At 52.1% G+C, this 23,391-nt stretch overlaps 2 protein-coding genes across 2 annotated transcripts; both read right to left on the bottom strand.

The window, feature by feature from the left end:
* On the bottom strand, window positions 1–11,017 carry rnf113a (ring finger protein 113A). The gene is made up of 10 exons (XM_039739900.1): window positions 10,857–11,017; window positions 8,909–8,988; window positions 3,030–3,125; window positions 2,267–2,374; window positions 1,902–2,011; window positions 1,713–1,819; window positions 1,544–1,633; window positions 459–552; window positions 274–380; window positions 1–168 (listed from the first exon to the last, which is right to left on the bottom strand). The coding sequence occupies exons 1-10, from the start codon at window positions 10,960–10,962 to the stop codon at window positions 92–94; spliced, it is 975 nt and encodes a 324-aa protein (XP_039595834.1). The 5' UTR covers window positions 10,963–11,017; the 3' UTR covers window positions 1–91.
* Window positions 11,018–13,474: 2,457 nt separating this feature from the next.
* LOC120517554 lies at window positions 13,475–20,428 on the bottom strand. Its single transcript, XM_039739951.1, has 8 exons — window positions 20,209–20,428; window positions 17,821–18,125; window positions 16,822–16,988; window positions 16,225–16,690; window positions 15,821–16,033; window positions 15,620–15,744; window positions 15,056–15,536; window positions 13,475–14,719 (listed from the first exon to the last, which is right to left on the bottom strand). Exons 2-8 carry the CDS (start codon window positions 18,080–18,082, stop codon window positions 14,178–14,180), a joined length of 2,256 nt encoding a protein of 751 aa, XP_039595885.1. The 5' UTR covers window positions 18,083–18,125; window positions 20,209–20,428; the 3' UTR covers window positions 13,475–14,177.
* Between the last annotated feature and the right edge of the window lie 2,963 nt (window positions 20,429–23,391).

The raw sequence follows: 23,391 nt of genomic DNA, 5'->3' as shown, positions 1-23,391 counted from the left end.
ATCGCTTTGAAATGTTTAATTACAAGTGGTAAGACAACACACGGAAAAATAAAAAGCCAACGGGGAGGACTTGCTGGCCAGCGGGCTCCCGTCACGAGTTCTCAGGCTCTTCCTGGTCTGACGGCTCCGACTCGGCCGCCTGAGTCTTCTGCAGTTTGCTTATCAGTTCTGGGGGGGGAGACGAGTGGAGTTTCGTTAAAAGTGAAGGGGCTGGCAGGGCGGCCATCATGGCTCCCGTCTCTCCCCCTAAACACACACAGACAGAGCGAGTACCTTTGGCTGGGTTGAAGACGCCGTTGGTCTGCTGGTTGCACACGTAGCACCGTTTGGATTTTCGGTAATGCTGCAGGGCACAGCGCTCACAGAAATAGTGGCGACACCTGTGGGGAGCAGTGACACCCAGTTAAAGGAGAGCCACCAGGGAGGGGAACACCGGCTGGCGCCACCGGCACACCTACTTGGTGATAATTGGGTTTTTGAAGGAGTCCCTGCAAATGAAGCACTTGAAAGGGAGGTCTTCATCGTCGCTGCTCACCTCGTAATTCTCATTGTCTGTGCAGAAAATAAAACGGGTGACACCATGAGACGCCTCCCAGTTAATAAAATGCTAAAATACAGATAAGCTGCTTGGGTGGGCACAGGCACGAGACCCCCACACACACACACACACACATCATTTTTATAAAGCGTTCGCACCCTTGCTGCTGTTTACTGTCTGTGCGCATTTGATACAAAGAAAGGCTTCAGCGTCACCTCTAAGTGAATGTAACACACTTGTCCCCTCCATTAGGGACTCAAACAGCTGGCCAAAGGTCACTGACTGCACTTCGCCAACCCTGTCCAGTCTGACCCTCAGCACCACACATTTGAAAGAGCCCAATCCTCCACCGTGACCCCCATTCAAGAAGGTACTTAGAGAACCGCAGGACGCCATGATAAGGAGGAGGAAGAGGGACGTCACGATGAAGAAAGGCCAAGCTGATCCCAGAGTCCCTTTAGAATAATGACAGACGAGTCCAAAGGTGAACACTGGGGGGCCTACAATGACACGTGGGGGTGCAGTGGAAGATCTGCCATGATTAAAGAAAGCAGGAATTGTGCCGAATGTTCTTAAGAAGAACGTCCAGCCATCTGTCCTTGTCCCGATGAGCGGCAGCCAAAGGGTCACTGGGTTATGCAGCAGGATGACGTCTACAAGTGGAGGGTTTGGAGTGACCAGGCCGAGTCCTGACTGGAACCCAACAGACAAGTTGAAGCCCACAAATGTACCAGTGTGTCCGAATTAAAGAAGAGCGTGCTAGAAAGGAAGGACGCGGCTGTGCCGCCTTATTCATGGGGTGATAGCGTGGCTGTTTCCTGAGTAACATCTCAATTTCAAAACTGCACTGCGAGTTCACTCGGGTTCCTTTTCTCTATAAGATAGCATTTTGTCTGAAGCCATTCGTCATGTAAAACACACAAACAGAGAGCATCAGCAAGGGGGCAGACGCTTGATCTCTCAGCCTGACCTGCAGGCGCCAAAGCCCACCGCAGCACAACTCACCCGCCATTCCATAATGTCCTTCATCCAACTCCCGCTCGATCTGCCAGCCGTGCTTGTAGTCCGAGCGGTCATGAAGGAACTTGCAGCTGTCTGTGGGCACAAGAGGAGGCCATTTAGTGGAGTCACCTGCCCCTCCGGCGGCTAAACCTCCGCCACCCCCGGCACAAACCTCCAAAGCCACAGAAGCCGGTCTCTTTGTAGTCCTTGCAGATGTCAGGCTGGTAGTCCCACCTCACTGTTGCCCGCAGGTGCTCTGGCGCTCGAATAGGACCTTTCCTAGAGGATAGGGAGACAAACACAAGTAAATAACGGGCAACAAATGGGCTGAGCAGCAAGTCGGCCCCTCGGAGAATCTTACCGGACCATCCCGGAGGAGGCGTTCCCCATGGAGGTGTCCTTGGGTTTGATGAATTTGTGGTAGTTATGAATGCCTCTGTAGATTTTGTCATCGTCTTTACCAGAGAGTTCCTGCACAAGGACACAAAGTAATCAGTACAGCGTGGCACAAAGCAGATGTATGCCCACCACTGCACTGGCCTCCCATGGTGCACCTGGCTGGCCAACACCCAACTGATGTGGAGGTTTAAGTTATAAGGTGAGGCCTTAGTCAGCAGACGCGTGTGTCCTACACTTCGGGTCGGGTCCTTACTGGTCAGTATGTCACCAAGAAGAACACAACAGAGAAACTTGGGGACAACTGCTGGGCAGACCAAGGGCACTCACCTCCTGGACCTTCTGGCTGCGCTCGAAGATGGCCTGGGCATCCCGGTCCTTCTCAGTGTCCAACTCGTATACCGCTGTGGCCCCCATGTCATCTGGACCTTCTCGTTTCTATGGACAAAAGACACAGCGTTGGCCGAGTGGCCCTTTGACATGCAATAAAGCGCCTGTCTTCAGTAATTTGTGTCACTCTTATTATTTTATAAAGCCCACTCTATAATTCTACCAATTTCATGTAACGTGATTGCTGGAGACTGCAGGTGGCATTGACACTTGACCACCCCCTGAACTAAAGGTGACGGGGTCACACAAATCGTAACAGGTGTGGCGAGGATTTCAAGATGGCCACCACTGGCTAATTGGAAGAAAGACGTAAAGCGGTTAAAAGGTAAAAAAAAAAAAAAAAAAAAGCAGTTAAGAAGAGCAAAGGAGAAAGAAACGCAGCGCAGACAGCGCAGGACTTTAAAGGAGAATTCCAGAGATGAGAGATCAGGTTCAGGGTGGACAGACGTGTACAGAGGGAGACATTGATAATCCATGATCAGGCGAACACTAAAATACAAAATGAAAAGAGAAAGCGCAATCAGCCCCTGAAGATGGCAATGCACAGACGGGCAGAGGGCCGCCCTGCTCTCCTCAGACGATTGATTCCCGATGTTGTTAGTCTGCTGCTGGTCTTAAAGTCCGTCAGGTCAGCGGGCTGGTGAAGGATGTGCCGTCACGCCGTGTAGCGAGTGGCCGAGTGACACCAGACTGGCATACTTACGGCGGAGCGAGACGACTTGTAGGAGACGCCGACAGACTCCTTCTGGCTCTCGTCGCTGTCGCTGTCGGATATCTGCTCCCTCTCCGTCTTCTTTGACTGGAAAACAAAGAGCCGTCGCTGTGACACATGGCCACAAAAAATACAAGAAAAGAGGCAGCAGCGTTCAAGTTGGGACCCTTCACACACAGCTGCAGCCCCTCAAACTGACAGGCAGAGGTGGGCCAGTCCTTACCTGAACGGCGTAAGCTACACTCCTGCGGGGCGCGTTCACAGCAGAAAGGCGCTATATAGAAACCCAGGCTGCTGTTATACCAGCAGGGTCACTACACACTGCTCAAAGGGGGGACGTTTTGGACCCAAACTACAGCCAGCCCCCACCTCAGAGGACCACCTCAGACAAGACAATGTGAAGAGCACTGCATCGTCATCATCATCACTGTCATGTACTAGAAGAACCAAAACTCAAACTGAACCACTTCAAGGATGGAGAGCACGAGTCTACATCAGGGTCCTGACCGTGTGCAGCAACAGCAACCAACGGGGAAAACATCCACGGAAAAACTTGAAAGCCGACGTTCCTCGTGGGGCGTAATCCGCATGCCGGTTATTGAGGCGCGTGTGGTTCAAACTGAAGGCGTTCAGGTTTCCCAGAAGTATCCGCACTGCACGTTGTAAGGAAGCAGCTGGGTAGCCGGCGCGTGGACTGTGTGATTATTAGTATTCTTCTTCTTCTTCTTATTTGTTTTCCATGGATGTTTTTCACATCGTTTGCTGCTGTACAGCACTGCTCACCGTTGGCTTTGGTTTTTTAATCTCCATTTTGCACGAAACAAACATTCTTCTCGGCCAACACTACAAACTACTCGGCAGGGCTGTGCGATGTCTTTAATTAAAGTTCACGTCGTCAATGTGACAACGCGGGTTCACTGCACGTTCCCGTCTTCTGTCCGGGACCGCTTGACCCCAACGCCGTCGGTAATGTCACCGATGAGCTCGCAACGAGCAAGGAGATGGTGCACAAAAGTGTCAAGTGCTTTTATTAAAAACAAACCAAGTGTCCCAATAATAAGTGCAGGGCCCTCAAAGTCGTTAAAGAAATAATCCAGTAAAAACACAAGTGAAGAGTGGAGGCTAAAATCCATTCTTTAAAACGACGAGGTTAAAAGAACGGCTGGAAGCTCATCCTTTTAACAATCCGGTGCGTCCTTCTGCTACCGCTGGCGGCTCCCCTGCATCTCCCAAACGGGCTCCGCACAGGGCAGTCACCCTACCTGCAGCCAACCCCTTGGGTCCCACAGCGACCAGGGCGCCCACGCTGGGAATGCACACCCCAAGTCTCGACTCTCGCTGCCTGCCCGTCACTCCTGCTCTTCAAAATAAACTGGGCGGGAGCGACCACTACCCCTCGGGTGTCGGCCACTCACCCAGGCTCCATGCTCTCCTGCTTCCTGCCTTCTTTCACCCTCCACACTCCTGCAGCCTCCGTTTCTTTCTTTCATTTCCTCCCTTTAGCCGCCTCGCACTTCTATTTATGAAGAGGACGTGGCAGTCGTGGCAATCAGCAGCTCCTGGGAACAATCACGGATGCCGACCGTTTCTTACCTGTGCACTTAGGCGAGAAATGCCCACATCGCAAACTCCCCGGGAACCGCTTCGGCCACAACCGCTAAGCCACGAGTGTGGCGATTATTTATTTTAAAAGTGACCCGCTGTACCACAGTCAATTCAAACCATCGATGAGGTCCGGTGCCATCGCCCGCGGGTGGGGCGCCCAGGACGCAGTGGTTTTGTGGTCGTGACTCCATAACTCTGCTAGTCGGTAAGGTCACTACGAGGAGTCAGTCAGAAGGGACGTTTGTTTAACTGAAGATCACACAAAGCTCTGCCTCATCACAGAACGATGTGAATCAATGCCTACCACGTTTAGGAAACTACAACTCCCCTCACTCAAACACAGCGTCCTCCGTTGTTCTCTTTCCGCCTCACATAAGCGACCGGCTCAGCAAGCGTTAGAAAAGAAAATTCACGCTTTGTGTTCACCTGACTTGGCAGCAGCGCACGTGTGCAAACGACATGGCGCTCAGAGCGGCGACGACTGGTATTGTGAGCTTCCGAGGTGCACGCAGGAGGACAACGGCACTGGCTTTAGAAGAACGCGAGGCCCGGCTTTGATATATCTATAGCTATGGTGTAATCGGCCGACTTCAGATTTATTACCCTGCATACGCAGTACAATTACATTCCTGATGTAGTGACCCTCTGTGTGCATATAATAAAATAAAAGGTTCATTCATCTCGATGGCGACAATAAAGATTAAAGGAGGAACAGCGCCTTTAAGTGACGCCACAGTACAGTACAATACCGATTATTATTGTAGAGCCCAAAACCACACAAGGCGGGCCGCAATGGGCTTGAACAGGCCCTGCCTTTGACAGCCACCAGCCTCGACTCTCCAAGACGACCAGGAAAAACTGGAAGAAACCTCGGGAAAGACAGTTCAAAGACAGCCAACAAGACAAACGAAATACGGCCGAACTCCACGGAGAGCACCGACTGCGGCCGCCATCTCCCTATCGTGACTTGCGCACGTTTGCTCCTTTCAGTCCCGTTTGTTACTCGTTGGCCCTCCCGACTCCCACGCTCTGCTCCAGATCCTGTTTTTAACCCTTTAACCCCACAGAGGGTCCTCCTGCGATTGTCAAAGCCCAGTGAGGTCAACCCTCGGTTTCTTTCAGCAGTTTTTATTTGCACAGACTGAAGTCCGAGGCCGCTGACCAAAGACCTGGCAAGTCAGCCACTTAAGCTTACAGATGGCCCACTTCACAGCCGAGACCCTACACAAGCAGTGACAGAAGTAAACAAGTGACTGGCAGGACTCCATTTAGTCGGCTCCTTGTTCCTCCTCCCAGTCCCCTGGCAGTGTATTAGTACAGTCATATGAAAAAGTTTGGGACCCCCTCTCAGCCTGCATAATAATTGACTCTCCTTTCTACAAAAAAAGATAGCAGTGGTACGTCTGTCATTTCCTAGGAACATCAGAGTCCTGCGGTGTTTTCTGAACAAAGATTTTTAATGACGCAGTATTTAGTTATGAAATTAAATCAAATGTGAAGAACTGGCTGTGCACAAATGTGGGTCCCCTTGTCATTGTGCTGATTTGAACGCCTGTCACTGCTCAGTGCTGATCACTTGGTATGATGAGCTCGTCAAGCCTTGAACTTCACAGACAGGAGTGTCCAATCATGAGTGGTCAAAGGTATTTAAGGTGGTCCATTGTAAGTTGTGCTTCCTTCCCTTTGACTCTCCTCTGAAGAGTGACAGACAGCATGGGATCCTCAAAGCAACTCTCAGATCATCTTAAAACAAAGATTGTTGAGTCTCCTGGTTTAGGTGAAGGACACAAAAAGCCATCTCAGAGGTTTAAACTGTCAGCTTCAACTGTAAGGAATGGAATCAGGAAGTGGAAGGCCACAGGCACAGTTGCTGTTAAACCAACACAGCAGGTCTGGCAGGCCAAGAAAAATACAGGAGCGTCATATGAAGAGGCAGGATTGTGAGAATGGCTACAGACAACCACAGATCACCTCAAAGACCTCAAGAACATCTCGCTGCAGATGGTGTATCTGCACATCGTTCTACAATTCAGAACATCAGTATGGCAGGGTGATGAGAGAGAAGCCCTTTTTGCACTCACACCACAAACAGAGTCGCTTGTTGTATTTAAATGCTCATTTAGACAAGTCAGAGTCATTTGGGAACAACGTGCTTTGAACTGATGAGACACAAATGGAGTTATTTGGTCAGAACAAAAAGCACTTTGCATGACAGAAGAAGAACAGCGCATTCCAAGAAAAACACCTGCTACCTCCTGTCAGATTTGGTGGAGGTCCCATCATGCTGTGGGGCTGTGTGGCCAGTTCAGGGACTGGGGGCCTTGTTAAAGTCGAGGGTCGGAGAAATTCAACTCAATATCAACAAATTCTTCAGGATAATGTTCAAGACTCAGTCACAAAGCTGAAGTTACTTAAGCAGGGGTTGGATATTCCAACAAGTCAATGACCGAAAACACAGTTGGAAATCTACAGAGGCATTCATGCAGGGGGAGAAGTCCAATGTTCTGGAATGGCCGTCACAGTCCCCTGACTTGAATATCATCGACAATCTATGGGGTGACTTGAAGCAGGCTGTCCATCAAATTGAACTGAACTGGAGAGACTTTCTATGAAGAATGGTCAGAAACATCTGTCTTGACTAAAACTCTCCAGAATGTTTCCAGGGCCTGATCCAACCTGCAAACGAGCTCCAGCCTCACTGGTCACACGTTCTGGGCCTGCAGCAAATTAACATCATTCTGGACAAACATTTTGAATTACCTCTCAGACAGCCTTGGACTCACAATCCCTCCTAACCCATTAACAGCTGTGTTTGGGGGGTCTTCCAGAGGGGCTTAAAGCGGAGAAGGACAAACAAACTGGGATGGCATTCACTACACTCTTGGCACGCAGACTTATTCTGATAAAAGAGGAGAGTTTGGGTTCTTCCAGTTTAAGTCAGTGGGAAACCGATGTGTTATGTTATTTGAAATTGGGAAAAATCAAATACTCAGAGGATCTGTACAGACTTTTATCAAAACATGGCAGGATCTCATCAGTAATATTTTAAAATAAGTTCATAAAGCACAGAGAATTTATTAATTTAGGTATGTTTACAAGCCTTGAATTTCACGCCGTTTGGCTTGCTGTCTCTCTCAGGGGTGGGGATCGATCTGATCTTAACATAAATCTTCTATTTGTAAAAACTTGATTGATTTGTATGGATTGTAAGAGAATTAATAAAAAAAAAAAAGAAAAAAGTAAAAAAAAAAGAATGGGGTCAGAAATTCCTCCGTCCAGAATCCAGACACTCATCAGAGGCTACAGGAGGACAGCGTCGAGAGGCTCAAAGGAGCAAAAGGAGACTCCACTAAGTACTGATGTCACATCTCTGTCAGGGTGCCCACATTTATGCACCTGTCTAATTCTGTTATGACGCATATTGCATATTTTCTGTTAATCCAATAAATTGAATGTCACTGCTGAAATCCTACTGTGTCCATAAGGCAGGTCAGATATTAAAAGGACGTTGCTACTTTGAAAGTTCAGCCAATGCGAAACAAAAATCCACAGAATTAAGAGGGTTTCCCAAACTTTTTCGTTTGACTGTATATTGGGGTCTTCCTTGAAGCTTCAAGCACTCGGAGCCTGCGGCTGCCATCCCTCAACTACAGCGCACTGCCACTAAACAAGCCTAGCACAGCAATGGCACACGTCTCCTGCTGCCAACAGGAAAGTACGACAGCCGCTCTGTGAGGTGCACGAGATTAACAAACTGAAAAAGGGACGGCTACCGTGTGGAGCTTTGAGGAAATTTCTGCAAATGTTTGGATCCAATCAGCAAAGTTTCTTTATACTGACGATGGGTCAGCCAATCGGCGATGGACAATATCATCGACCATCACCTCTGCTCTGCTCTACTACTCAGAGGAAGTAACAAATACAAATATCTTTGGGGGGATAGCACTCAGAGATGATCAAGGTGACAGGATCGAAGTGTCTCAGATTATGAAAGGGATGTGAATCGTGGGTCTTACTTTAGAATGAATTACTCAACAAGAACACGGGGCACAGCCAGAAACTTGTCAAGTGTAAGTTTGGCCAAGTTTTACTTCACATAAAGAACCACAGACACATGACATAAATTACCAAGAAGCGAGGCGGACAGCAGGATTTTAGGGGCCCTCACATCTTGACCCGATTAATTGGACTGGCAGGCTGTTGGGCTGGACGGCCCGTTCTTGACTAAACTGTTCTAGTGTCCTAAACGCGGTGCTCAGTCCTACCTGCTGGATCATTGGGTTGAAGACACTGCTGGATTTCTTCTTCCGGACGACCACATTACTCTCCTCTTCACTGTGGCTACCTGCAGAAGACAAGACAAGACAAGACATACACCATCATGAGTGCTTGGAGTCCCACACCCTGCCACCCCACGGTCCTCTGGGATTGCCCATTCACTGTGGCTTTGTCTCCTACTCTCTGGGACTTCTCCTTGGTTTGTCCATTTTAAACTCGGGCTGGCACCATCGATCTTCTTGTCTTGATGTCAGGCTCGTTCCAGGTGCCCCCCGTCTCTGTTAGCATTGCACTCCATAGCTTTCGTTTTATTTTATTTACTCACCACACTCTCTGTCACAGAAATGCTTACTATCTGTAGCCTTACATGAATCTTCTGCGTCTTTCCTCGGGATCCATGTCTGCCTCAACTTCTATGGCCCGCCGCTCCCTCATGCAGTCGCAAGGCCAGCTTCTCAGACTCGGACATTATGTCTGAGGTGCCTTGCTAGCCTCCCGTCCACTTTCATACTAATGTAAGCAAAGACTTTTAGTGAGCCACTGTGACCTGTAAGGGCTTTTCATACACGAATAAATTTACAATGAGAAGCTAAAAAGACGGGATGAACCTGACAGGGAGATGAGTCAAGTGTTGACATCCCTATTTGCCCAGGGTCATCAGCCATTTTAAGGGTTCCCAGGCAAGCAATCTCTGGAGTCAGCAAACCCATTGTACCCACGTTTGGAGTTTGCATTAGAAGGTATAAAAAAAAAAAATTAAAAAAAAATAAAAATTGAACAACTGCAATTCACATACAGACGGATGGAAGACGTCGCTCCCGATTGTGTCCAAATGAAGGCTCTGTCAAAGACTGGACAAGCGCCGTTCACAGGAAACCCCAAGTGCGCCACGCTTTGGTCAAGTATAGCGGTCCTTGGACTATTATATCATTGTGAGTGTTAAACCAATGTTAAACAGAATGATGTACCAGTAGTGTTACTGATTCTTTTGATCACCGCCATACCACTAGGGAATAACATGCATGTACACCCCCCATTATATATATTTATAGGTTCAGCAATTTCTAATGATCCTTTTTTCAGGATGCATGCGCCCCCTGCTGGATACAACTCCCTATCTTTGAAGGCGACTCTCAGCCTTGCCCAGTCCACTCGTGACGCGCTTTGTGATTGGGGAGTTGGCCGTCATTGGGTGCAGACAAGCGGGCGATACCTTGACAGCTCGACACGTCACGGGAGGATCGGTGAAAGCGAGGAGGAGGCGCGGCCGCTGTGCCCATCGTGGGTCGGTTCCAGCCTGATTTGGGGGCCATAATGGCCACTCTGAGCTGGAGCGGACGGACATGTGGGGTTGCCGCTTTCTCCCCAGTTAACGGTGACACTTCTGTTACGGCTTCAATAAATGTAAACATCTAGAAATAAACACGCAAACTTTAAGAAAGACACAAGCCGGCTATAAAGGAGGAGCGCTCCGTGAAATGCGCTATATAAAGAGTAATAATTGACATTATTAGGATCTGAAGGACTGACCACCGACAGGCAAAAGTTTCCACCGGTGGTCCAATGCCCTTTAACGGCACCAATCCAGGAGGGCACATTTGATGGGGTACAGCAGGTGCCCCTCTTTTGCGCACAGCTTGAATGACGTCACCCGGTTCGCCACTTTTTTTTCTAATTTCGTTCTCTTAAGTGATATAGCGTCTTTCATACAGGACACCGCCACAAGGCGCTTCACGCATCAAGACCTTGCCGTCTTTCTCGGTAAGCACGAGTGGCGGTCCGAGTGGACCGGCTCTCTCTTCGTCCAGTCGGCCTGCTTTAAAAGGCGGACACGGCAGGACAAAACACGTAGGACCGCCAGAGTGCGAGCCAATTCACCTCTTGGGCTACACACGTACGACAGCCGCTCGTAAACGACCCCTCGTCCACACGCACCTGAGTCACTGTCGCCCGTTTTCCGCTTGCGAGCGTTGAACTTCTTGGCGCTCTTTTTAAACAGAAAAGTGCACGTAGCCTTGGGTCGTTCGTTCTCGTCCGCCATATTTGTTTGCCTCGCTTCTTCTGGGACGCAGAAATGTGACGACAGCGCGCCGGAAGATGACGTAGACGCCACTCGCTATATAAATACTAGGCTGCGTAGCGCGTTTGGCACGGCTTTCATGTTCTCAACGAATGGTAAGATTTGGAAAAAAAATTTATATAAATATAATTCAGCCCCTGCATACGGATTCAAATATTTTAGTTTATTTACCTTATGGGGCGTTTAAAGTTAATCGTGGAATAAAGCAAGGGGGTCCCTTATGTCCTGTTAATTACATTCGCGGAAATGCTTCCCATTTATATTAAAATTCAGAAGTTACTAAACGTAATGTATTTAGAAAAACATTCATCATTAGTCAGTTTGCTGTTGAAACTGTTTAAAAAATATCTTAACGATGTCCCAGAAACACTGCAGTTATTAGACTGCATCAGGTTTAACTTTAAATCTTTAGAAATGTGAACTAACGCCACCCTTGACAGTTGTCTCGTAATTAAAGCTAATTAACGCTCCGATTAAATCCACTGGTGATCAAGTGGAAGGATGCATATTCACAATATGAGTGACCAACGTAAATCTCGACGCGACACATCATCGAGTTTATTTAACAAAAATGGAAAACCTCTCAAGATGTACCCACCCTGCTGACTCGTCAGCTGTTTCACAAGTTATGCATTAAATGAGAACGTCCACATTAATCAAAAGATTTTCAAGATTGTGGTCTACAGGTTCCAGCCTCTCAATGCCTAAATGGTGCTTGCAATTCTTTTTAAGTGGCGTCACGCATGCGCACCCGAGGATCATCCTGCTGGCTCCGCTAAGGTAAGCGATACCATTCTGGGACGAGAGAGGTGACGTCACTGACGGCGTCTTCTCTTTTACCTGCAGTTCCAAGAAGCTTAACCACGCCCACGGTTCCCAGAGCGAGCACCGCCCCTTCTAGCCAAGACACTCCCCAGAGGGTGGGGTCTGCTTACGACCCCCACACCATCATAGCGGACGGAGCTCCGGTGTGAAAGAATCCACAGCTCCAGACCGGAGAATCTTCTGTGCAGCTGCTGTTTACATTGTGCCCCGGTGTGCCCTTTCATTGTTGCTCTTAACATAAATGGGGTTGCCAGGTCGGTGCCCCCAATACTCTTGTGTGGCAAGTTGTGACATTTCGGCGGGTTTCACTCCTTCTATCCAAAGAAATGTCAGTGCAGTGCGTTGTTCTACAATTGTGCCATCCCGCATGTTCATTTTTCCTTGGCTTCACTAGACTAACAGCAGAGCGCTGCGTTACCCATATGCCATCACACTAACGGGCATCAGCTTCTATGTGTTACGGTTACCACGTCTTTTTTAAATGTATGCTCATGTATCCATTTCCATGTCAAACTGTACGAGAGCTGCCGAAAGGTGAGGATGAAAGAAGGCGCCGTTGGCAGCAAAGGGCCCAGTCCACACTTAGCATGGCATTGGAGCTCAGCGGTCAGTGGAAAGCATCCAGAACCACGTTTAGGACCAAGAAGTGTCACAGGCTTGTCTCAAAGGCAGAAGTCCCTTCAGCACCAATGTGACGTCGACTCTGTGCCCAGAGCAATGCCCCCCGCGTTCCACCAAAACTCGGAAACGCAGTCTTTGCTCCAATGGCTTCTCTCCGGCCGTACGAGTAACAAACAACTACAACGTCGTGAGTGAAGGCACCAATTTAAAGTGAAATGTCACTTTTTGTAGGACTGTATTCGTTTTAATATTTCCACCATGGATACTGGGGTGGCACATTCAAAGTAGGAGCTGCAGTTCTAAACTGGCCTCAGCGCCCCCTGTTGGATACACACACTCCAGCATGTCGCAGAAGACACTTGACCACATATGCCAGGCCAGACCACCCGCCCTGCATGGCTTTGAAGAGACAGGCACACATGGCGAGTGACCAGGCTGGCGCTGAACCCAAGGCCGCTGCCCGTCCACAGCACCTGCACCTGAGAGCAGCTCAGCCCGTTTGGGCCCCGTCACTACTTGCATGGGAGACCACCTAGAAGCTTGGGTGACTGCTGGAGGAGGTGTTGGAGAGGCCAACAGGGGGCACTCACGCTGTGGTCTGTGTGGGGGGGTATACTGGGTGCCATCCTTCAGCTGATATGTAAAAACGAGGTCCTGACTCCCTAAAGAGGAGGGTGTACCCCGATGTCCTGGCTCAGTTGCCCACCATGACCTTCATCCATTATGGTCCCCCAATCATGATCTGGCCCCCTCTCCTTCACCCACTCAGCACCTGGTAAGGCACATGTGGTGAGTGTACTTGTGCCACAATGGCTGCTCTACATTGGCAGTGGTTGTAATGCATGTAAAGTGTGTTGAGGGTCTTGCAAAGCGCTATATAAATGCAGTTGTCATCGTCATCTTCTTGTGGCCCCCCATCCAGCGCTTTGCTGTTCTGGTCTGCCTGTCACCTCTCTGACTCTCGTGCCCCCCAATGCCCTTCTGCCCCACACAGACCCCCCACATTCACAAAAGAGGCAGAGCGGGCTGATGTGCTGAGGCCAGCCGGCTTTATTGGGCTCCTCACAAACCTACCAATGGAAGGGAAAGGTCAGAGTTCATAGTGCCCATGCCTGCTCTTGTCACGTGTCACCCTTAACTGGGTCAAGTTCACGGCTGGCCAGCGTCACTGGGCACCCAGCGGTATCACCTTGACGACACCCCCCCAGCAGGGTCAGAGGTGGGCAGTCTCCCCCTCAGCGATCACTGGCGGTCCCCACCACTGCCTCGCCATTGGTCCCTCCACGTGACCTCCGTCATGTGACTTTGTTACTTCAGGATTGTAATATTGCATTCAGTTTTGTAAAGTGCTTGGAAACAGTGAAAGACGCTATATGAAGTAGGCCTGCACGGAGCTCTCGCTGGAGGGTGGCAGGGACTCGCGTGCCAGCGCGCCCAGGCCCGTCCAGTGCTGTGGCTGTATTCAAGTCTCGTTTCTGTGGGCACCCCAGGAGTTGCGACTGACCCGGGTGGTCTTTGACCCAGCACTGTCAGGATGTCTCGAGTTCACAAGTGTCCATTTGAGCTAAAGACCGAATGCCCTCCAGTTTCCCCTTTGGCGCCCCCTGCTGGCAGCCACTGATTTTCTTCTTGTGTGGGTTGAGGTAGCGATGAACGGCGCCCTCTAGGGGTGGGCTGAGGTTCCTTCTGGCGGCAGCCTTATTGCTTCTCTTTGGATTTCTGCGCCCCTTTCACGATTCGAGTTCTGACGAGGACTTTTGAGGCTTGGTGGGAGACGGCGAGACTCTAGAGGGTGCCACCAAGGCCAGCTGTGTGGCGACGAGGTTCAGCGTGGCCGTCACGTTCTCAATGACTTTCATCTGCTCTGCCTGTGCCTGGCTCATCTTCTCGGTCCACACGTCCATCTTCCTCTCGATCTGTGCCAGGCACCTGCTCACCTCTGCCACGCTGCGCTCCATACTGCCAACACTGCCAGCCAGCCCATTGTGGCCGATGCCACTAAAGTCAGCGAAGCCGCAGCGGACAGTTTTGGTCAGGCTGTCCAACTTGGCGTTGGTCTCCTGCTGTGCCTTTAACAGTTGCTCCACGACGGCCAGGAGCCCTGAAGTGCCGTTGCTGAGGTCAGAGGGGGCGCTGTCTGTCACCGGGCTCTGGGCATCCTCACATTGCAAAAGGCTCTCTGGGGCACTGCAGATCTCTTGCTCGGGGTGGTCCAATTCCTGCTCCTCCGTGGGCTCAGGTGGTTCATCATGGCCCTCCTCTTCAGGTCGCTCTAAACAGAGGAGACACAAAGGCGCACACACGTCAGCACAAGTAAAGTGACGACTCGCAGACGTCTGCCTGGCTCTGTAGTGGATGGCGTCGAAGCCCAAACAGACCATGGCACGCCGACGGGCTCCGGCACCCCGGGACAATCAGGAAGTAAACAATCGGCTTACAGCCCAGTGACATGGTGACATCACTACTGCAATGAGCCAATCAGCCATTGGCAGCCCGGTGACATCACCACTAAAAGTAACCAGTCAGGAGGTAGCCCTGTGAGATGGTGACATCACAGCTGAAAGTAGCCAATCATTCACTTCCCATACCCATAAAGTTCCCACATTACCGTTAACGTCCGCCACCGAGGCTCCCTCTGCCACCGAGGCTCCCTCTGCCAGGGCTGGCTCCGTTGAGGGTGCCACGCTGCGCTCCACAGGTGGCTCTCGCACCTTCTCACTGCCCCAGCCCTGTGCCCGCAGCCACTCCGCCAGGCCCTCTCGGGGGTTCCTCTTCAGGTCGTACCACTTCTTCTTCACCTCCTTGCGGGAGCGCCGGCTCTGCCCCAGGGCACTGACCTTGATGGCGATGTCCTGCCACACCTTCATCTTGTCTCGCATGTTCCACTGCTTCTCCCGGTTGAAGAGGACTTTTGCGTTCTTCTTCACCTCGGCGATGATGATGTCCACTTCATTCTCTGTGAAGTTGGGCTTCCTCTTGTCTCGGCTTCGCATCAACATCTTCCAACGGCGCCAGTCTGACTGGGCATCTGACCACGAGGAGCTGCTGCAGGACGATGAAGAGTCACACAGCTCTTGTGTCGATGGGCCCTGAAGAGGAAGGCAGACATTTGGACATTATAAGGTGGCACCTCGGGCACCATAAAGTGAGAGCTGGCAGCATGGGCACTAACCAGGGGCAGGACGGGTGCGCTCCCCGCGGTCTTGGGGTGCCTCGTCTTCAGGTGCTCCTCCAGGAATGGCTCCCCAGCAAACGAGGCCCTGCAGTATGGGCAGCTGAACAACTCCTCCTCCTTACCTGCGGGCACAAAAGACACAAGAAGCTCAGCGAAGGGAGGACACCCCCAATGTCACCAGGCTGACCTGGCACTTACACATCTGCGAGGGGTCCTTAGGCCTCCCGAACACTTCGGCCTCTATGGAACGTTCCTTCTCAGACTCGAGCACTTCGACGACCACCTGGCAGCCCCTCAGGTGAAACGACTGCCGCCCAGGGGTGTCGAGGCTGGCTGTCCCAGCGCCAGGCTCCTCGATCTCCATTTTAATCTGCAAGTCCTCCGCGGACCCCGGCGTCAGCTCTGGTTTATCTGTGGGGGGACATGGTGGGCATGAATTTAAAAGAAGATGCCAGCCTTTACTCGCGTGACCAGCGACTCGCAGTTCTTGGCAGGTGACATGAGTGTTAACCCTTGATGAGCAAACCCAATCAGGTCTCGAACCTAAACAAACTAATGGGAGGCCCCAAAGTCACCTGACCTCTGACCCCATTTAGGTTTACCTTCATCCAGCCAGACCGGTGGGTCACCCTCCTCGGCAGTGTCCACGTCACTCAGAGGTGGCAGGTCCAGAGGCTCCTCTTCCAAGTCCTCGTGTGCAGATGCCACCTTGGACGTGGGGGACTTGCCGGCGGCCATCCGGAGTTGGCGCAGTCGCTCGGCGATGCTCTTGTTGGCGGTCCTGTGCAGGTCGTACCACTTCTTGCGGATGTCCACCTCGGACCTCCGGCTGTAGCCCAGGGCGTTCACCTTGCGGGCGATGTTCTGCCAGATTTTCATCCTCCCATACTTGCCCAGCCTCCACTGCCCTTTGCCCAGCAGGCCTTTCACGTTCTTCTTGATCTCGCTCAGGATGACCTCCACCTCCTCTTGGGTGAAGTTGGGCTTCCGCCGATCCCGCTGCTGCTTGGCCAGTTTCATCTGTTTACTCACCGCCAGGGCCGAGTAGCTGTGGAGAATGCGGGGGGTCTGCAAGGGGGCAACAGACAGACGTGGTCCTCAATGACGGAGAGGGACACTTGAATGAAGCAGGTGACCATCGACTTCACATGACAGTGAGAGACCACCTCGCTTTAGGGGTCCGCCGTCCTCTTACTTACCGATGTGGCTTTGCTGCCGCTCATGTCATGCAAACCGCCGAGGTGGGCTCTGCTGCCATTGACATGGAGGCTGGTCCTCGCCAACAAGAAGTTCTTCGATTCGGGGCTCTCCATCTTGATGCGTGGTGACTTGCAGCTTATCGCACCGGGGGACTTCTTTGGGTCTCCTGGATGGCAGAAAAGGTGAAATCAACTGATGGCCCAGTGCCGGTGGGCTCAAGAATAGCCTTACAGGTCTGTCGACGCCCCAAGTGTCCTATGCCACCCTGATACCTGCCCACCCTCACCACCAGGCCGACTCACACTGACGACGTCAATCTGCAGCACAAAGTCAAAGCTTGGGGGCTCCAGCTGAGAAGAGGGGCCGCACTTGGGAGCCCACAGGGTCACACTATGGCGGCGACGCTAGGCTCAGGATGAGGTATCAGACTTAGCGGGTTGTGGCCCCGCCGCTGTCGTCATTCGCTTTGTGTGCCAGCCTCCTCTGGCCTTTCTGGTGGGCCTCGGACCACCATGACCTGCACTCTGTCACAGGGAAGGTGTGGCTTTCTCTGGTCTTCATTCTGCCTTTGTGCTCCGAGGGTCTGCCAGGCTGCTGGGGTCACTGAAGCAGGCAAAGCAGACCAAGCTGAGAAGGCAGCGTCTTTGAGTGGCACCACCAGGGCCGGCTCTACCATCTAGGGTGCCAGTGAACCTTATAGCCATCTAAGTGACCTTCACCAGCACAACACCAAGGTAACCAAAACACCGGACCCTCTTTGCACCTCCATGTCATACACATGTGGCACGGCCTTGAGACTCCGTGCTTTGGGCGTGACAGCTTCCCCTGGCTGGCACTGCTCACCACGGCAGGTCACACACGGGCCCACCTCAGGCTTAGCAGATTCCAGGTCTGAAGCCCCCTTAAATGTACCCGATGACTCTTCCCTAATCACACTGATTATGATTTTCAAACCTCCGCCCCTCACCCCAATAACGCCACTGGTGCCCCCTACTTACGCGGTAACGAGAGGCTGAGTACCCCCCTGTCCGCTGGGCTGAAGGAGATCAGGCTGCTGGGGGTGGCTGGCAGTGCCACGTGCTCTTCGTCCACCTCTGGCCCGCTGCCCGCCACAAAGTAGAGCCCCACGTTCTCGGCCTGATTACAGCTGGCGGCCGTCACCACCTCCCCGTTTTCCACTTTGCCATCTTCGGACACGACCCACTTGATGGGCGCAGGGGTCAGCTGTCCAACCGGCAGGGTCACCTGGTCACTTTGCATTCTGAAACTCTGAGCCAAAGGAGAACTCAACGGGCGCGACGGCCTGAAGAAAAGAACAAAGCAGAGAAGACGCTGAGCCGAGTGCCTGCTGCTGGCCAATGGCGGCCCCCCAGTTGAGCTCTTCAAGGCGCTTTACATAGACGGTGGGGGGGCCACTTCGACCACCGCCCACCTGGACACACCAGCCATCCAGACGCGCGGGTTCACACCAGGCAGGCCCCCAGCCTTGGCCCACCGTGTGCACCCGCCACACACAGGGGCGCCTAAGAAAAAAACAATAAATCAGCTTCAAACGACCAATAAACAAACAACACGGGCCAAAATCCCACCCTAGTGCCCCCCAACCGTGATAATTATGTAACAAACACGGGCGCTCACCAACACTCCCGACAAAGTCCAAACACAGCGGGCATGGGTGACCCCTCAAGCAGCCCTCCGAATAAAACGGACAGCTTTGACCCATCAGGTGCCACCTGCTGCGGGGACATTTGGGGTGAATGGGAGACCCCCAGACAAAGCTGCAGCTAAGCGAGACGAAGTCACACGGGCACAGGCCAAGCATGCAGCTGCACAAAGCCCCCCAGAGTGTAACAGACGATCGGTGGGCTTTCTGCTGCTTTTTGGTTACAGATGACGCCAATGGGCTGACACAGCAGGGGCTGCTGGGATTTGTAGGCCATTTAAGTAGCGCTGCTCCACTCCACACATCGGCCAGACGGCGGTGAAGGGGTGAGAGAGAGAAAGGGGGGCAAGTAGGGGGCCGGAATGGACAAGGGCATGGGGGGCCCTTTTTGACAGATGCCCAGGGATCTTTCACGACCAGAGAGAGATTTACGTCTCACCTGAAGGACGGTGCCAGTTTTTACACCTCGGTGTCCCTGTCACTGCACTGGGGCCTTGGGAGTCACACGCTGCCCCCCGATGACCACCTCAAGGCGCCGTTCTCTCTCCATCGCTTTAACTGTGTGCACCAGTGGCCAGGGAGAGGACGACGCCAGCTGACAGGATGAAAGCCACGACTGGATGGTAAACTGGCGTCATAAGAAATCTGCTTGTGTGCCCATCGCTGTTCTGGGGCAGGGGGTACAAACAGTGACGGAGCGTAAATACTTAGGAGACCACCTGGATCACGGCCTTCATTAGCACGTCAATCCAGAAGACATCATCCACGTTAAGGGCAATAAGCATCTGCTCCTCCTCTCATCGCCCTTTTAGTGCCACCTGTGCCACTCGCTCGTCACTCTCAGCCTGACACACCAAAATCTCAGCAGACGACCAAGTTATGAACTGGTTAGGGTGGGTGGGGGTGTCACAGGGTGGTCCTGACGACACACACTCGCTACACGCAGGAGGAGAGGCGCCATAAAGACCCCAGCGCTGTTTTAATGAGGAGTAGCGGAGAGAAGGGGCACCGGGTCATTTTAGGAGAAACACGCAGCCGGACAGCTAGAGGCGCTTAGCAAAGAATCCGCCGGACAAAATAGTTTTGCTGGGCTTTCAGCGGCCTGCTCTCCGTCCGCTTCTGGCGGATCTTGGACGCGAGTGTGGAGGCACCCGAGCGATCAAACCCCCTGAGCCCCGAGCTGCCCTGCCCTGCCCTGCCCTGCCACCCCACGGCATACTCAGCCTCGGGTGGCCCGCCTGACAAGCAGCATGGCCGGGGCTGGCGTGCACGTGTGTGTCCTGATAAGGTGCCAGGGCGGGATTGGGGATGGGGGCACAGGCGGGCACGGACCATTCGAGACACTGGCATGCCGACTGTTTGCGGCTCTCGGACGTCACGTGCAGTGGAACAGGAGACACCGAGCGGCTTCATCACTGGCTGAGTCTGTCTGAGACCCCACTGACCCGAAGCTCCAAGAGAACAGCCGTGGACGAAAAAAACATAATAAACACACACACACACACACTCCCGGACCTCCAGATCTCGCCTCACAAACGGAGATTCGCACCGCCGCTAAATCCAACTGTTCGCTGTTCACTCTCATCCTCTTCTTCACCACCACCACCACCACCACCACCCCAGCTTGACCGCTTAGCCCCACGGGGCTCACCAGATCACCCATCTCCTCCCCCGAGTCTTCGCGCTGTCCCGGGCCGCTTGGACAATTCATTGTTACCCTTACCGTCGTCTCGAGCGCACGCGGCTACTTGTCGTGGTCCATCATGAGCGGCTGCGCGGTAAGTCCATCGCGTGATTACGACTCGTGCCCTCGCAGGCTCGTCGCTGCTCTTGCGAATGTCAGGATTTTACAAATTTACTCCCAAAACATCACACCGGAACTCTTCTGCGAAAGGCTATTTGGTCTGTGGCTGTTTACGCAAGCAACGCCAGGAACAACTTCCGGCGCAGAGCCCGCCGTTCAGACTGACAAACCTGCGGTCCAATCATAGGCACGAGATGGACACGCATTCGACCAATAGATGGAACTTTCAGGTTCAGCACCGCCTCAGTAGCGCTGCGCGGTACGACGGGCAAACAGACGGGCACACCGACAGCTGGCCAGACGGAAAGCACTTTGTTCGCGATTGAAGGGTCTCGGGGTGAAGGGGGGAGGGGGTTTGGGGGGTTAGAAGACCACTGCAGATCGGACCAGTTCGGCAGAGTCGTGGGCCAGACGGTGTTCCCCGTCCCTGTGGAGGACACGTGACTTGAATGGATTGGCGGTTTATGCCATCAGACCCCCACTTGCGGACCCTCCTCGCTGTTTGGGCTCGCGTTCAGACGGTCATGCGTGTTTATTATTTAGTACACAGTCATGTCCGCTTTCGGCACGTGTAGTAACGCCCCTTACTAAAACGTATCCACACCGAGGCACTTTTCGGGTTAAGAGACGACTGGCGACAAGATGGGCTCCCAAAGTACGAGATAATAGAGGTGGGCACAGGGGATCCAGTAAAAGCCAGGAATTGGAGCTGGGCAGAAATCCATCCATTATCCAACCCGCTATACCCTAACTACACGGTCACAGGGGTCTGCTGGAGCCAATCCCAGCCAACACAGGGCGCAAGGCAGGAACAAATCCTCGGGCAGGGTGGCAGCCTTCTATTTCAATTCTTTATTGTCACGATTAGAAGTATCATGTACAATGAAATGCTTGCTTCTTGCATGTGCCCCTGCAGACAGTGAACATAGACACAAAAAACCCACAAAATAAATAAATGAATATGATAAGTAAATAAATAAAAGCAGAATCCTAGGAATAAATAGAGACAGTAGCAGAAGCAAATGTGCAGGTAGCAGTGGAGGTGGCACAAGGTTACTGCTTATTCTCGAGTCTGATTGCAGTTGGGTAGAAACTGTTCCTGAACCTGGAGGTGTGCATCCGAATGGCATTAATAAAATAAAATACAAAAAAAAATAATTATTGATCCTCTATTTTTAAACCTGGTAGTCAAGTTCAGAGTGGCAGTAAGTGAAAGGCACTATATAGCGTGGATATGAAAAGAACTCTACAAGAGATACATAGAAGATAGAGAATAAAAGACACCATAGGTAACGTGAAAGGCACTATATAACACAAATAATGTGAAGTGCACTAGGTGTGTAGATAGAAAAGGCGCTATAAAGTAGACAGATGACGTGAATGGCCCAATAGAACGCTCTAAACCCGTAGTTCTATTGTCACCAGCACAGAGGACAGTGACATTCTCCAGGTGTACAGTAAGGTGGAGACAGTGCCGCAGTCTAAAGTGCCCTGCATAAGAAGTCGTTGGCAGGTCGAGATGGAAGGCGCTATATAGTACTTAGATAGATTTAGGGGGCTCTTGCTGTCAGTTCTTCCCTGCCTGCGCTGACGGATGTGCCACGGTTTGGTTATGCGTGGGGGGGCATACACACACAAGTTGTGCCCAGAATGCTGTGAGGTGGCAGCACTGCCCACTGTGCCAGCCTGGCTCTCCCACACATAGGACGTTGTTATTGTTGACTGTTTTTGAACAAGATGAAGAAGAAAGAGAAGGAGGCTGAGAGAGCGACACTCGTGCCTGGCATTGCCTATTTTTCTGTTTGTAAGAAATGAAATAAAAAAGAGAATTAAGAATTACGAGTCGCGTGTGGGGGTCTTGGCGTGCTCACACCCTTCAGTCCTGCGTCAGGCGTTGGGTCGAGCCTGGCAGCCCCCACTGATCGGTTTCACCAGGTTCTCCAGAATGAATGGTGGGCTGACTGTTCATCAAGACAATCTCTTATATAGTGCCTTTCACCTGGAGCTCTTGTTGATTAATATCCATGGAGTGCAGCAGCTACTGGAAGACCACCTCAGAGCAGCGGTGTGGTCTTCAGATCCAGGTGTCCGATAGAAGCAGGAACAGCTGAAGGTGATGCCCAGTCCTGAATGGAAACAGCGGGATGGATTGGGGGGCACCAGTGAGTTGAAGGAATGCCACCTGTGGGCCCACTGTGGGCCGTGCGCTTCAGTCTGGACCAGGGCCACAGTTCAGTTTATTTGACGGAGTGTAGGGTACATGGAGCAAAAGACCTCGGGGGGCACCATAAATGAAAAGGCCTGGGCACCTGGTGCCAGTGCAGATGATGGAGCACTTTGAGTTTGTGGTGGGCCGCTCAGCACTGGCCTCACTGAAGGTGGTCTACTGTATGTCGAGTAGAAGCAGAGAGAACGTTCTAGAATGTGACTCAAGGAAAAGTGAAATGTGCCCGTAAGCAATGGATGGAGGAGCTGCCCGCGGTTTACACTGTAAAAATGTCAATAATCCAGACTGAAGTCTGAGCCGAGTGATGCCAGTCCACCCGAGTGGGCATCTTCATGATGGTACCCTAATTCAGTGGGGTGGGTGCTGAAAGCCCCTTTGTAAAATGAGCTGCAATTCACTGCAATGGAAAACATTTCTAAGCGTTCCCTCGCCCTAAACATGCCCCTCAGAGAACACCGAACTACATGCAATGTGCCACGACGGGCCTAACGGGCGCACAACCCCCCACTTTTAAAGGGATGGCCTTTGGGTTGTGAAAAGTCCCCTCCATGTGACCCACACCATGTGACCACACAAGCCCACCTCATAGCCCCGCCCCACTTCAGAGCTGGAAGTAGCTGACTGGGATCGCATCTGACTCGGGTTTTAGGGGCGTCCCACAGGGCCATGTGTCGAGCCCCCTGATGTAGGCCTCGTCTCCAATAGCAACGGGCAGACCTACCTGGACGAGGTGGGCACTGTGGAGGAGACATTACAGGCTTGACATCTTCTGGGACCTTGGTGTCTGCATCATGGAGGACCTGACCTGCCCTCCCAGCTCCAAAGAACGTCCACCACAAGGCCCTGCAGGGAGTGGCGTGACCAGTGGTGCCCCC

This window comes from Polypterus senegalus, chromosome 17 (assembly GCF_016835505.1).
Source record: "Polypterus senegalus isolate Bchr_013 chromosome 17, ASM1683550v1, whole genome shotgun sequence".
In the NCBI taxonomy this organism is placed as follows: domain Eukaryota; kingdom Metazoa; phylum Chordata; class Cladistia; order Polypteriformes; family Polypteridae; genus Polypterus; species Polypterus senegalus.
Note: the sequence above shows the minus strand (reverse complement) of the source record. Positions and strands in the feature narration are given on the sequence as shown.

Excerpts from the sequence above, each read along its gene's own strand:
- rnf113a (XM_039739900.1), bottom strand. The coding sequence starts at position 10,962 with ATGGCGGACGAGAACGAACGACCCAAGGCTACGTGCACTTTTCTGTTT. Across the intron at positions 1,820-1,901 it reads GCCTCCTCCGGGATGGTCCG|GAAAGGTCCTATTCGAGCGC; the intron begins GTAAGATTCTCC and ends CCTATCCTCTAG. Across the intron at positions 1,634-1,712 it reads CGGCTTCTGTGGCTTTGGAG|ACAGCTGCAAGTTCCTTCAT; the intron begins GTTTGTGCCGGG and ends TTGTGCCCACAG.
- LOC120517554 (XM_039739951.1), bottom strand. The coding sequence starts at position 18,082 with ATGCAAAGTGACCAGGTGACCCTGCCGGTTGGACAGCTGACCCCTGCG. Across the intron at positions 15,745-15,820 it reads TAAGGACCCCTCGCAGATGT|GTAAGGAGGAGGAGTTGTTC; the intron begins GTAAGTGCCAGG and ends TTGTGCCCGCAG. Across the intron at positions 14,720-15,055 it reads CTCGGTGGCGGACGTTAACG|AGCGACCTGAAGAGGAGGGC; the intron begins GTAATGTGGGAA and ends TCCTCTGTTTAG.